The following is a 13011-nucleotide window of genomic DNA, read 5'->3' as shown; positions in this document are numbered from 1 at the left end:
CACCTTGCAATTGTCACTAACCATAACCAGCCACCGACTGGGATTCTCCGGCCTCCTTTTACACATCATATGCGTTTTTCCTGCTATGCAACTCCTCCTCATACTTGTTGCTCCGTCATCATCAATTAATCTCCCTCGTCAATTGTAGATGCCTACATTTGTCCCTAGGTCCGACACGGTGTGTTCGATGATGAAACCAAACACCACTTGACTAAGCTTTCCTAAATATGCCGCGAACGATCTATGACTGACTGATATCCCGTAAACCATATTTCCCTTTTTAGCTATTTATAATAACTGCTATGCCTGAACGCTGCCCAGAATAGTAACCGTATAAGATAAAATATCTAAGTGTTTAAATTGCATTACGATTTATCATTGGATAAGGGCTAAGAGTTGCATCCCAACTCATATTCCTAAGGATAGAAAACGTGAGTAAGATTCGGTAAAGAACCGATAAACTATCTTGAAGGAGATCTAAGCCATCAATCTCAAGACGGGTCTGAACGTGACGGTGAACCAAGTAGAGGAACGACATTTGGAGTTCTTGTCCGTGTTCATGTTCGTTGAACTAAGGGAAAACACGCTACAAACGTAAGTAATGCTTAATATGTACTTTATACATGCTTCCTGGGTTGTTTGGGTTATTCCGCTATCATGTTATGTATTTAATTGTAAACCCTTACACACAATTGGTTAGCTAAAGAAGTAGTGCAATAATTAATTTATTTACGTATGATGTGAGTAATTAAGTAAGATTAAGTAAAAACAAAATTATAATAGATTATTATTCAAATATATGTTAGGCATTAAAGTTTTAATATTTATAAGAATGACTTTGGTATTTCTTCATTACTTTAGAGTCATATGTTATATCATTGTAGAGATAGTTAAAACTTTACATTATATTATGAATGAGAAGTCATGGGTTTGAACATTGATACTAACATTTTTGTGATAATAAAATTGAGTACTGCATGTGTGCACATGACATGGCACATCGTCATTTCACTTGCCAAATCACAGTGACACATGTCAACGTGGCAATCCTTGCCTTGGAAATTTAATAATACTCAAATTAGAGATTTAATTAGTATATAGATTTTGAATATAATAATTCATGTGTCATTTAGATTGTGTTTAGAATGGGGTCAATTTGAGATCAGCTTTTTCATGAAATGTCCCCGGGGTTTAACTAAATGCACCAAGTACCTCTAAACTTTCCTGAATGCACCAAATACCCCGTAGGTTTAAAACAATATCATCAAATACCCTTATTGACCATTTCCATCCATTCTGTTAACTTTTCCGTTAACTTAACTCTATTTTTTTTCCTTTTCTTTTCTATTTTCCTTTTCTTTCTTCTCTTCCTTTCTTTTTCATTATTCTTTCCTCTTCCCGAAAAATTATTGTTTTGCAAAAACAACCTATTTATAGAAGTTGAATTGTTGAGCGAAAACGGGATTGGACTAGGGAAGCTATTGCTGGAGAGGTCGAGTCGAGTTAAGCGAGTCAGCTGAGTCAGACTCGCCGGAAAATCACCGGAGTATCGATTCCTTCCGACGTAAAGCAGGAAGAAAGGTAAGGTTGGAGAAGTTGGAGGGGAGATTTCCGGTGAGACGGTTATTATGCATACTAAGAACACGAAGCTCGGAGAGTCGTCCGATGGTATTTTCCAGAATTGGGCCCACTAATTCGGCATCCGGGAGAAGGAGGCTGTGGACATGGGTTCGGGCAGGGTTACACTATATGCCAACCCAGTTACAAGCCGAATCAGACGAGTTCCAATCAACCCGTGACGTGTGGGGGACCTGTGAGATGAATGATTGGAGAGCTTGTTTGTCTTGAGTCGGCTCAGAAGTGGATCATTGACTTAGTATCAACACTGCCAGTACGGACACTAACACTAGCGCGACCACCCTCATTTTGGGTGGTTTTATAGAGAGGGAATACTTTATTTGAAAACAAACATAGAGTATAACTAATCAAATTAAATGGGTGGGTTCCTGGGTTTCTTTTGAGGAAGAAGAAAACCCATTTAGTAGTCCAGATTGGAGGAGGGGAGGTGGGGATTTGGGTGGCGTTCCGATTCAGGTTCAAATTTGGTTCCGATTTTCGTGATTCGGGTTCAGCAAGGAACAAAGTTGGGCTTGCGTTTATGGCGTTCAATGATGATGTCTTCAGGGGTGGAGAAAGAGAAGAGGTGGACGGAGATGGAACAAGGTGGTGGGGCACGGTGGTGATATGGGTGGTAGGAGAAAGACCCATGGGAAGGAGAAATAAAGAAAAGAATAAGGAAAAAAAAGAAAATAAATAAATTAAATTAGCGTTAAAGTTAACAGAAAAGTTAACGGAATGGACGGAAAATGCTCATTAAGGGCATTTTGTGTATTTTTACAAAATCTTGGGGTATTTGGTGCGTTCTGGAAAGTTTAGGGGTATTTGGTGCATTTAGTTAACCTCAGAGGCATTTGAGGGCAGAGAGGCCAATATCTGATATGTATTTCAAGATACATATCACCCCACTAAACGACAAAATAGGGATAAGACAAACATTAAAACATATGCCATTTTTAAAAACAGATGCCATTTTGGAAAAATGGATGCCATTTTTCAAAACCGGGTGCCATTTTAAAAAAAAATTGATTTTGTTCTTTAGCGTTTGTCTTTAGCCTATTTTATCGTTTAGTTGGGTGATATGTATCTTGAAATACATATCAGATATTGATTTATACTTCCTCGAGGCATTTTATGAAAAACCGATTTGAGATTTGAAAATTTTCACCATTTAAACACTTGAATTACTCAATTGCATAATTCCAAATAAAATTCAAGTTACCAAATACATACACGGATACACCATACATAAAATCAAATTTTATACACAATGTGAGTTGAATGAGTCATGTCTCGTTTAAATTAAAGGAAAGGTTGAGACTGATAAGATAAAAAATGAGATACTCCTTGATATAATTTCATTTTAAAGAAGTTGGAAAATAATTATTCAGGCAGGTTCGCACGTGATTATAGATTAATGTCAGTATGTCACAATAATCGATGTTTAACAAAACTTATGATCAAGTTTGTGAAAGTTGTTTTACCCACCAACTAGAAAAATTCTTAAATATTTTGGCGTGGTCATTCCTTAATTTTTGGATCACAAATTTTCTCAAATCCACATTTAATATCCATACCCATATCCATTTAGATCGAACTTGGGTAACCCACAAAAAAATTGAATCGCACCTCCCCACTTTCACTGACTACACCCCCTCTTCTCTTTCTCTCTCCTCCTCCTGTTGCTCCGCCGTCTACTCAGCCTTCTCCGTCGACCGTCTTCAACAATTTCGCTGGCCTCCATTGCTCCCGCTGTCAATAATTCCGTCGAGATCCTTCCGCTGGCGGAGGTTTGCCCTCTCTCCAATCTTCGTTTCTCCCTAATTCTTAATTAAAGGTTTTCTAGGTTTTATAAATCTGAATGATGACAGTTTTTAGGTTAATTAATAGCAATGTTTAGGGTTTGAATTGTATGGAATTATTCAATTAGTGTAATTTTGGTGGGGGTATGTAGGGGTTTGGAGGTCGAGGATGAGTAATTTTGATGTAGAACATTTGATTGATGAGCTTTTCTGAAAAAAAAGTGCAGTCATTTGGAATTAGTATTAGATTCCCTATGAATTCAGCCTGAAGTTACTAGATGAATCAATAAATCCCTCTCCCAACAACTGATAGAAATTCATCCGCAAGAAAAGAATAAGACTTTCTCATTGGTTCCACATGAGAAACCTGTACAAATATAACCTACATGTCTGATATCTGTGAACCAAGGAGTTTCTTCATCATTTTTCTCGTTGTCGAGGTAAAAAGTTCCTCAAGCCTTCTGTTTTGTTGGGGTATGGGCAGAGCTGGGATGGGAAGTATTTCGGGATGGAGAGGCTAATGTTAAGATTTAAATGTTGTGAGGAGGAGAGAGATTTTCTTGCATAGACAACCTCTCGAGTCTAAGCTAGTTATTGTAACCTTGTAGGCTCTATACGTCTTGATGTACCCTGCTAGTGGCTCTTCTTTATATTTACATACTCTTGTTCTTTGGATAAAGGCTTTGTTGTAGATTATCTAGTTAACTACTTTGGTTAGTGCATACCTTCTTTGGTAAAGATGACATAAAAAGGCTCTCAATTGTACTTAATGGTGGTAAATATTGACGTTAATCTAAATGCTTCTTTCATAAAGGTGTGTGTTGATCTATACCCTCCTTGAGAAACACTCCTTATTTTGAATATGGTTGTGCCGTTCGGATAGCTTATCCTTGTGTTGGTAACTTGGTATGGTTGCATGCTTGTTTTAACTAGAAAACAGTGCGTGGCACGGGTGATGCCCCGGTTTTTATTTAGAATAATTAAAGTTCAAGATTTTACTTCAGCTCAATATTTGACCAAAATACACGTAGTCCATAAAAGTGAATTTTTTTATTAAATTCATCGACTACACCTTTACACTACGTCATTTTTTATGCCAAGTAATTTTTTAATTAGATCATCTTACAATTATTTTAACTTATTTTCTAATGGAACTACGTGCTTCATATTAATAAACACCAAATTAGATTATGAAGGGTATTTCTATCGGTCATGCTCATGAGATTTATGATATCATGTTTAATTCATGGTTTCCTTAGTGCTTTAATTGTTATTTTTATCCCAATATGGTCCATATGAAATAAAATGTAACATAAAGATTTAGTTGTTTTAGACTTCATGTTAACATGTATTTATAAATTAATGTGCATGGATAAACAACAATTAGTGGTTGGTTAAGATGGTAATGAGAGTTATTCTCCAAACTTGAGGTCTTGTGTTCGAATCTTATTGTATTGATTTTTGGTTATCAATAACATCACATAACCTTGGTGAGTGGATGACGTGGTTTAACACGAGAGTTCTACGTGGCACATAAACTTTCTCCGCAACGCCTTATAAATTATAATATATTAGTATAGATAGGATAATTGGTATCTTTCTAAATGTCCGTTGGAGTGAGGCAGGTACTCAGGTAGCAAGAGTTTTAGACATGCGTTTTGACTTTTGAGATGTACAATTGTAAACATGTCCTTCAGCCTTCACATTATTTCATCAAGGAGTGTGTGGTTTATGGTTGGTTTTATCATTTGCAATTTACCTTATTTTTTCACTCCTGACCATTCTTCATGTCATCTTGTCTGGAAGGTGAATCGTATGTTCTTATGTAGAGGTACAAGGTTAATTCCATCAATTATTTTAAGTATTAATTTCTAGAATACCAGTTAAACTGTGACGTAAACATTTTCGCATCTCCGTTACAGGGGTTTTCCTTTCGCTGCAGAAAATGAGTTTGACGATGTTAGATGTTTCACATGATGGTTATCAATGGTGTCTGAGATTACATTCTTGTTTGACTATGTTGGTGAATTAATGACTTGTTTTATTTGATTTCTTCTATTTTTTGCCTTGATGAGTGTGATGATAATTATTTTGTACAAAATATGGGGCTAGTATGAAAATAGTTTCTTTGCAGTTGTCGGGTAAGTCTGAAAAAGGCTCTCTGTAGTTCTTTGAGTAAGGAATTCTACATCTGACCTCGCCCCTAGGCGTGAGCCTTGGCATATTGATATGATGTTAGTTTATATAGGCACCTAGTTTTGAAGCCCGGTCGTTGCCCGGGTTGTACAATAATATTTTATGCATTGGAAACATGAGAAATATAACCCAGCTATTGAGCCTATGTTTTTTCTTCCTCGATATTCTATCATCTTAGGATAAATACGCTATCTTCAATAAAAGGGGCTCAAGGTCCTATCCCAATAAACTCTCCAACCTGTCTAAAGCCCAAATTGAAAACGTGAAGGAAATTAGGGAATAATTATCTTATAGTTTTTCTGAGGCATTAAACCTTTGTTCTTTTTTTAATATTATTCAAAGGAGAATTACACTTACATCCTGCAAACAGAAAGGCAGAGGGATTAAACCTTTGTTCTTTTTTAATATTATTCAAAGGAGAATTACACTTACATCCTGCAAACAGAAAGGCAGAGGGATTAAACATGTGACCTTAGTAAAGAATTTTGTTTTACCACTATGTCTAGAAAAGATAGATATGAAGTGTTGGCGATTCATCATTCTTTACAGATTCAGCTTCTCTGTTAGACTGTTAGTTCTTCTGTTGTAGGAATAACAATGTAGGGAGTATTATTGAAGTTTGTTGACATTTATATAAGTAGTTTTGATGAATTTTAAGTCATTTTCTTTTTGTGTAATCTGGCTTTGCATAGTCAATTAAAGTGATTAATAATGCAATGTGAGATTGTTTTGGTCGATTTATAGCTCTATAGGTCCTTGTTTTTCTATATTAGTAATTCTTGTACATTACCTATGACTATTGTCTCTAAGCTAAAATCACAACTCCCTTGCAGAATGACTCGTTATAGTCGCATAGTCACGTAAACAAAACTTGTATAAGATCCTACACTTTATACTTCATACATTGGAGAAACCTTTAATCTGGTGTTTGGGAAATCTTTTGTTCACACCAATGTCAGTCAGTTACAAAGTCTGAAGTAACTAATCTTGTTTCGGAGGGTGGAACTGCAAAAGGGTGTAGAATGTCTAATTTTCTTACGACAAGTCCTAGCATTAGTATGAGTTCGCTGACCGCTTAAGGGCAATCCATCTTGATGAAGAATTCCACGCGCTCTACTGAAATAGATTTCGCGGAAAACCAGCTATATACGTTCTTGGTTGGCCTTTCACCCCTAGCCACAAGTCATCCCCGTATTTTGCCACATACGTGGGTTTGGTCCTCCAAGGCCTGTTAGAGCTCTCTTCAACCTGCTCATGGCTAGATCGATCGGTTTCGGGTCAAATAGGAAGAACTAGAAGATTCACCTCTGGAAAGCGCCTACACCTAATGGCTTATAGCTTTAGCGACTTCTCCAAAAACTTCGCTTTAGCGACTTCTCCTCCTTTTTACCATGTTGAGACAGTTAAATAGTAGTTGCGTGAATGACTCTTGGATCATTATGGTTTCATGCTGTTCTTTTTGTTTAGTTTGAACATTATTAATTTCTATTTCAGTAGTCTGATACTCTGATGCATAAAAGATTAAGAATCCTTATTAAGATAGAGAAGCACCTGTCCAAAAGATCATAATTCAAGTCACAATCACAACTCACAAGTACACAACATATCATAAGACCATAACACCATAACCAAAATCAGATCCATAAAATACATACAATAAGCTGAGATAATCCAATGATTAATTAACTTGACTTTTTCAAAAACTCTATGACCTTAGTATCATAAGCTGATCATGCCACTCTAAACCCTTCAAATCCGGATCCTTTAGCCAAGGCCTCAAACTCTTGTTCTGTCCTTTCTTTACCACTCGGGTTGTGAGCCAACATGATAGCATCCATGTGGAAGACGGTCCTTGCAGTGAGTGTAGTTGTTCACCAATGAGCTTAGATTTAGTGGAAGATGAGTATAAATGATTTTTTGATACTGAGAGAATATGACACATCTCCCTATGCTGAATTGAATAGGTGATGAAGTAATTGCATAACAAATGGAGATTTTTGTATATTTTTTTAAGAAGAAAATTGAGTTTATTTAAATTGATAAATCAGTATTTTATTTTTCTCAAAACTATATCTATTTACTTTTTTATCTTAAATTATTATGAAGTGAATTTTATCTTTTTATCATAATTATCTATTTATTATTTTTTAAATAATTAATATTCGATTTTATGACTGGACTTTCCTACATGTACGCTCCCAATGCTCTTGAGAAAACTCCCCTTTATATATATATATTAGATTCTACAGGGTGAGTAGGAAAAGTAACTTTATATAGGCATTGGCATATTGATATGATGTGGCATGTGAAGACATGGGACTTGTTACAAATGCAGGGTGTTGCTAGAATACCTTTACCTTGCTTATAGACTCCCTAATTCCAAGCCCTTTGCCACCCCTTAAACTCACAATGGTTAACTTGCTTTTGCAAATTATATTGAAATATTTGCTTCACACTTAATAATCAATTGAAAGCATTAGTTCTTCCCTACACTATAACTCGTTATTAGTGCATTTAAAAAATAAATAGAATTTCCAAACACATTTCTTACTTTTTTCTGGTAAGATGGCATTTTACTTCCGGTTGATACCTGATTGTTTTGTGCTGGTTTTGTAGCAAATGCTGTATCATTATGTGTGTGCTTGTTGGAGGGGGGGGGGGGGGGGGGGGGAGCGGAACTGAGGGAGCAGCGAGGGAGGATATGTGGCACAACTAGTTGTATACTCAATGCTTCTAAGATTAGAGAAGATAGGAAAAAAATGAGCAAAAAGATATTGTACAATCAGTTGAACAATAGAAATTGCCCGGGCCAAGTTATTCTATTGAATTATGAGTATAATATGAAATTGTACTTTGGTGAAATTCATTAGTTATTTCCTGGGCTTTTACTGGTTTCGGGCGTTGCGAGATTATTTTATTCTTGTTCTTTCTCCAGGTGATAAGCACTATACTAGATAATTTAAGCTCTAGGGAAGAAAGGAAACAGAATCGTATTTCCTTGTGTATTTATAATAACATCTAGGGCCTTATATAGTTCTACATGTATTTTTCTTATCACTAGGCCGTATCAGTCTATTGGAATCATATTCGTTTTGAATTTTGTTCTGCAGATATTAGTACCAAGCCCTTCTGCCCATGCGATGGAAATAACAAGTGAGACAGTGCTTAAGAAACCGAAACGGTTGACATCGGTTGTCTGGAATCACTTTGAAAGAATAAAGAAGGCTGATATATGTTATGCTGTTTGTGTACATTGTAATAAGAGGCTAAGTGGATCAAGTAATAGTGGAACAACACATTTGAGAAATCATTTGATGCGATGTTTGAAGAGATCCAACTATGATGTATCTCAGCTGCTTGCTAAGAGAAGGAAGAAGGATAACACCGTTACTCTTACAAGCTACAACTTCGATGAAGGGCAGCCAAAGAATGAACATGTTCCAGTTGCAGCTATTAAGTTTGAGCCAGGGCCTAAAAGGGAAGAGGCTATTTCTGTTGGGAGTACAAAATTTGACCAAGAGCGAAGTAGGATGGATCTTGCTCGGATGATCATATTACATGGTTATCCTTTGGCCATGGTTGACCATATTGGCTTCAAAGTTTTTGTGAAAAATTTGCAGCCAATGTTTGATATTGCAACAAACAGTTCACTTGAGTTGGACTGCATTACCATATATGAAAAGGAGAAGAAGAAAGTCTGTGGGACCATAGGCAGACTAAGTGGCAGGATAAGTGTTGCTGTTGATTTGTGGAATTCACCTGAGAATGCTAGATACTTGTGTCTTACGGCCCACTATATTGATGAAGAATGGACATTGCAGAAGAAGATACTAAATTTCATTATGATTGATGCTGCTCATACTGAAGACATACACTCAGAAGTGGTTATCAAATGTCTGGCAGATTGGGGCATAGAGAGGCGCCTTTTTTCCATGACATTTGGCGACCTTTTCACCAGTGATGATATTGTTTCCAGAATTAAAAACCATTTATCTCAAAATAGGCCTCTTCTGAGTGATGGTAAATTGTTCGATGTGCGTTGTGCAGCACATGCTTTGAAGTTGCTGGTTGGAGATGCTATGGATGTACTAAGTGAGGTGATACATAAGATTAGAGAAAGTATTCGCTATGTGAAAAGTACTCAAACAATGCAGGGGAAGTTCAACGAATTAGCTCAACAAGCTGGAATAGATAATCAGAAGAATCTATTAGCTGACTGTCCAATGCGATGGAACTCGACATCTGTGATGCTTGAAACAGCGTTAGCATACAAAACTGCTTTCTCTTTACTGCAGGAACATGATTCTGCATATACAGGTGGTTTATCTGAAGAAGAGTGGGAATGGATGAGTTCTGTTACTGCCTTCTTGAAGCTTTTTGTTGAGATAACCAATTCAATTACCAGCAATAAATCTCCTACATCAAATATATATTTCCCTGAAATTTGTGATGCTCATTTACAACTTATTGAGTGGTGTAAGAGCTCAGATGAGTTTGTCAAATCTATGGCTCTGAAAATGAAAGCTAAGTTTGAAATTTATTGGAATAAATGCAGTTTGTCATTAGCCATAGCAGCAATCTTGGATCCCAGATTCAAGATGCCATTGGTGCAATATTATTACCAGGAAATCTATGGAAGTAGTGCAGAACATCATATCAAACAAGTCTCTGATGGGGTCAGACAGCTTTTCAACGAATATATGATTGGGTCAACATCAGTTTCAGTTGATCACGGTGTTGGAAGCAGTTCCAGCGGTATTGGGAGTGACTCTAGGGATCGATTAAAAGGGTTTGACAAATTCCTCCATGAAACTTCACAGGGTAAAAATTCAGTTTCAGACTTGGATAAATATTTGGAGGAACCCGTGTTTCCCCGTAACTATGATTTCAATATTTTTACATGGTGGAAAGTTCATACACCAAGATATCCTATCCTTTCAATGATGGCCCAAGATGTTCTTGGCGTTCCCATGTCAACTGTCACATCTGAGTTGGCTTTCAGGAATGGAGGCAGGGTTCTAGACCAGTATCGTAGTTCTCTACATTCAGATACTGTTCAGGCTCTGATATGCACACAAGATTGGTTGCGAACAGAAGTAGAAGGTACTATACAAGAATTTTTCAATTTTTTTTTTTTTTAAAAAGAACACTGTTGTTTACTGACTGCTAATTTTGATCCAGGATCCAGTCCAAGTGTTAGTCCTGTGCCTTTGTGCATCGACGCCACTTAGTACCCATGCAATGCTATGCTTTGGTAATATTCCTTTTCTACGCGGTTTCCTTGCATGCCTCAGTTTCCCCTGGGTGGCTGTTGCTAATCTCTTGATCTTGAATGATTGGATTAAAATTGTGCTTTAAAAGTTGTTAATGCAATGCTCTAAGAGTTTTACTTTCAATATTTGTAGGGCTGATGACAAAATGCGTACAAATCTTTATCTATCCGGCTATGGGTGAACAATTCAGATTTGCTCGTCTGGGTTAAACTTGGGATGTTATTAGAATTTAGGTTTAGGTAATTGCTTTCTGTTGGTGGGAAGCAATTTGTACAAATTGCTCCTTTTCACTAACCATTGCGGAGGATGAAAATTGAATCAACATTCTTAAAAAATTATCTAATTTTTATTTTATCTTTCTTTTTTTCTCATGTGCAAATTACTACTCCCCCCGTCCCTTAATACTCGCACCGCTTTCCTTTTCGGGCCGTCCCTTAATACTTGCACCGCTTTTATAAATGAAAATTTATACCAATATTATATTATTTCTGACACTTACTTACTAACCCCACCTACACCCCTATTCCCTACAAAAAATCATTTAAAAATTCACACCTCCACTCACTACTCTCCACCTCTTACACATTTCCCACTAACTATACTAAAAAATACCCCACTATCAACTAATACTCATTAAATTAATAAGTCAATTTAAATGTCTTAAACTCCGCACCGGTCAAACCGGTGCGAGTATTAAGGGACGGAGGGAGTAGTAGCTTATTATTAAATATTAAACGCAGTATATTAGAGTACTTCCTGCATATTTGCCATCTCCCAATTACATTTACCCAAATTCTCCTTCCATCTATAGTCTCGTCAACCTGTCCTCCATATATAACATGGATCATTCTACTATGTTATAATAAAAATGACCATTGCTTAGAATTAACGGTTTTTTCATGAAATGCCCATGAGGTTTGCAAAAATGCACCAAATACCCTCGCGTGTTTCGAATCACATAATATACCCCTATTTTTTCCCAAGTTTGCACCAAATACCCCTAAACCGGCCTCCGTTAGTCCTCCGTTAAGTTGTGTTTATAATTCACCAAATACACCTAATTATAAAACTATTGAACAATATACACCTATTATTAAACTTATTTGCACCATATACCCAAACTGCTTTTAAGTTGCAGAATTTAATTCTAACGGCTAGTTTGCATTTCTAATTTTCCTAGCAATGAAGTAGAGCAGTTTGTAACAAATTTCCAGCAATAAATCGGGATTATATTCCATAAAAAGCCGATTAATTTGCATAGTAGTTTTACAAAAACTTGAAAACCTTGCAGTTCTCGTACTCCACAGTCATTTTCTCAGCATCAGTAACAAAATAAGGTGAAATATAACCACGATCAAACTGCATCCTTTCAACAACATAGAGACTGTTCTCAGCACTTTTTCCAACACTGTCTTCTACCTGCAAATGAAGAGGATTAAACGAAATAGGTTTAAGGACTGTACATTTAGTGCAAGTCTGTTGAATTTAGAAATTCCAAGCCCATCTTTGTAAAGAAAAATCGTAATTAGGGATTGTGTGCATGTCCTTTGAGTATTCGAGACACTTTTTAACCTTCTATAATACAATTTTGGTTCTTCCAGAACTATTATGATTCATGGAATTGTTCTATCTCATAAAAAGTTGGAAATTTAGCAGTATTTCCCTTTTAGAATACACTGCAAATAACATTTACTCACGGTCAGCAATAATAGAAGAACTGAAAAGAGAAGCTGGAGAGTTGGGGCGTATAGAAAGGGGTGTACGTGCACAAACAGGTCAACCAATTACTAGATGATGGGAAAGGAGATTCATGAACAAGTTACACAGTGGTTAGAAGAAGCCCATGTATCAGTATCAGTAATTCAGTATCTTAGTTCTTGATTGGTCAAAGCCCCAAATTTTAATGGGCACAGTTTAACCTGCAACACTAATATACAAATCCAATCAAAAACCCTTTCTTTGTTAATTACTACCCAAATCGACAATGATATCCCAAAATTACCAACACTCAATTGCCGAAAAAGCCCCAGTCGAGAACCCTAGTTTCCGAAAAACCCCCAATAAAACAACCCTAGTTTAACCAATCCTCCAATCGAAGAACCCTAATTTTTGAAACCCCCAAT

General features: G+C 36.5%; 1 protein-coding gene across 1 annotated transcript; it reads left to right on the top strand.

The window, feature by feature from the left end:
* The first annotated feature begins 3132 nt into the window (after window positions 1-3132).
* On the top strand, window positions 3133-11252 carry LOC110782690 (zinc finger BED domain-containing protein RICESLEEPER 1). Its single transcript, XM_021986903.2, has 4 exons — window positions 3133-3407; window positions 8726-10718; window positions 10797-10869; window positions 11021-11252. The coding sequence occupies exons 2-3, from the start codon at window positions 8756-8758 to the stop codon at window positions 10844-10846; spliced, it is 2013 nt and encodes a 670-aa protein (XP_021842595.2). The 5' UTR covers window positions 3133-3407; window positions 8726-8755; the 3' UTR covers window positions 10847-10869; window positions 11021-11252.
* Window positions 11253-13011: the final 1759 nt, after the last annotated feature.

The sequence above is a fragment of the Spinacia oleracea genome, chromosome 4 (genome assembly GCF_020520425.1).
Source record: "Spinacia oleracea cultivar Varoflay chromosome 4, BTI_SOV_V1, whole genome shotgun sequence".
Lineage (NCBI taxonomy): Eukaryota > Viridiplantae > Streptophyta > Magnoliopsida > Caryophyllales > Amaranthaceae > Spinacia > Spinacia oleracea.
The sequence above is the reverse complement of the archived record's forward strand: the minus strand, read 5'-3'. Positions and strand labels throughout refer to the sequence as shown.

Bases quoted from the DNA above. Each gene is read 5' to 3' on its own strand.
- LOC110782690 (XM_021986903.2), top strand. From the start codon at position 8,756: ATGGAAATAACAAGTGAGACAGTGCTTAAGAAACCGAAACGGTTGACA. The intron at 10,719-10,796 runs GTACTATACAAG...ATTTTGATCCAG, and splicing joins GTTGCGAACAGAAGTAGAAG to GATCCAGTCCAAGTGTTAGT.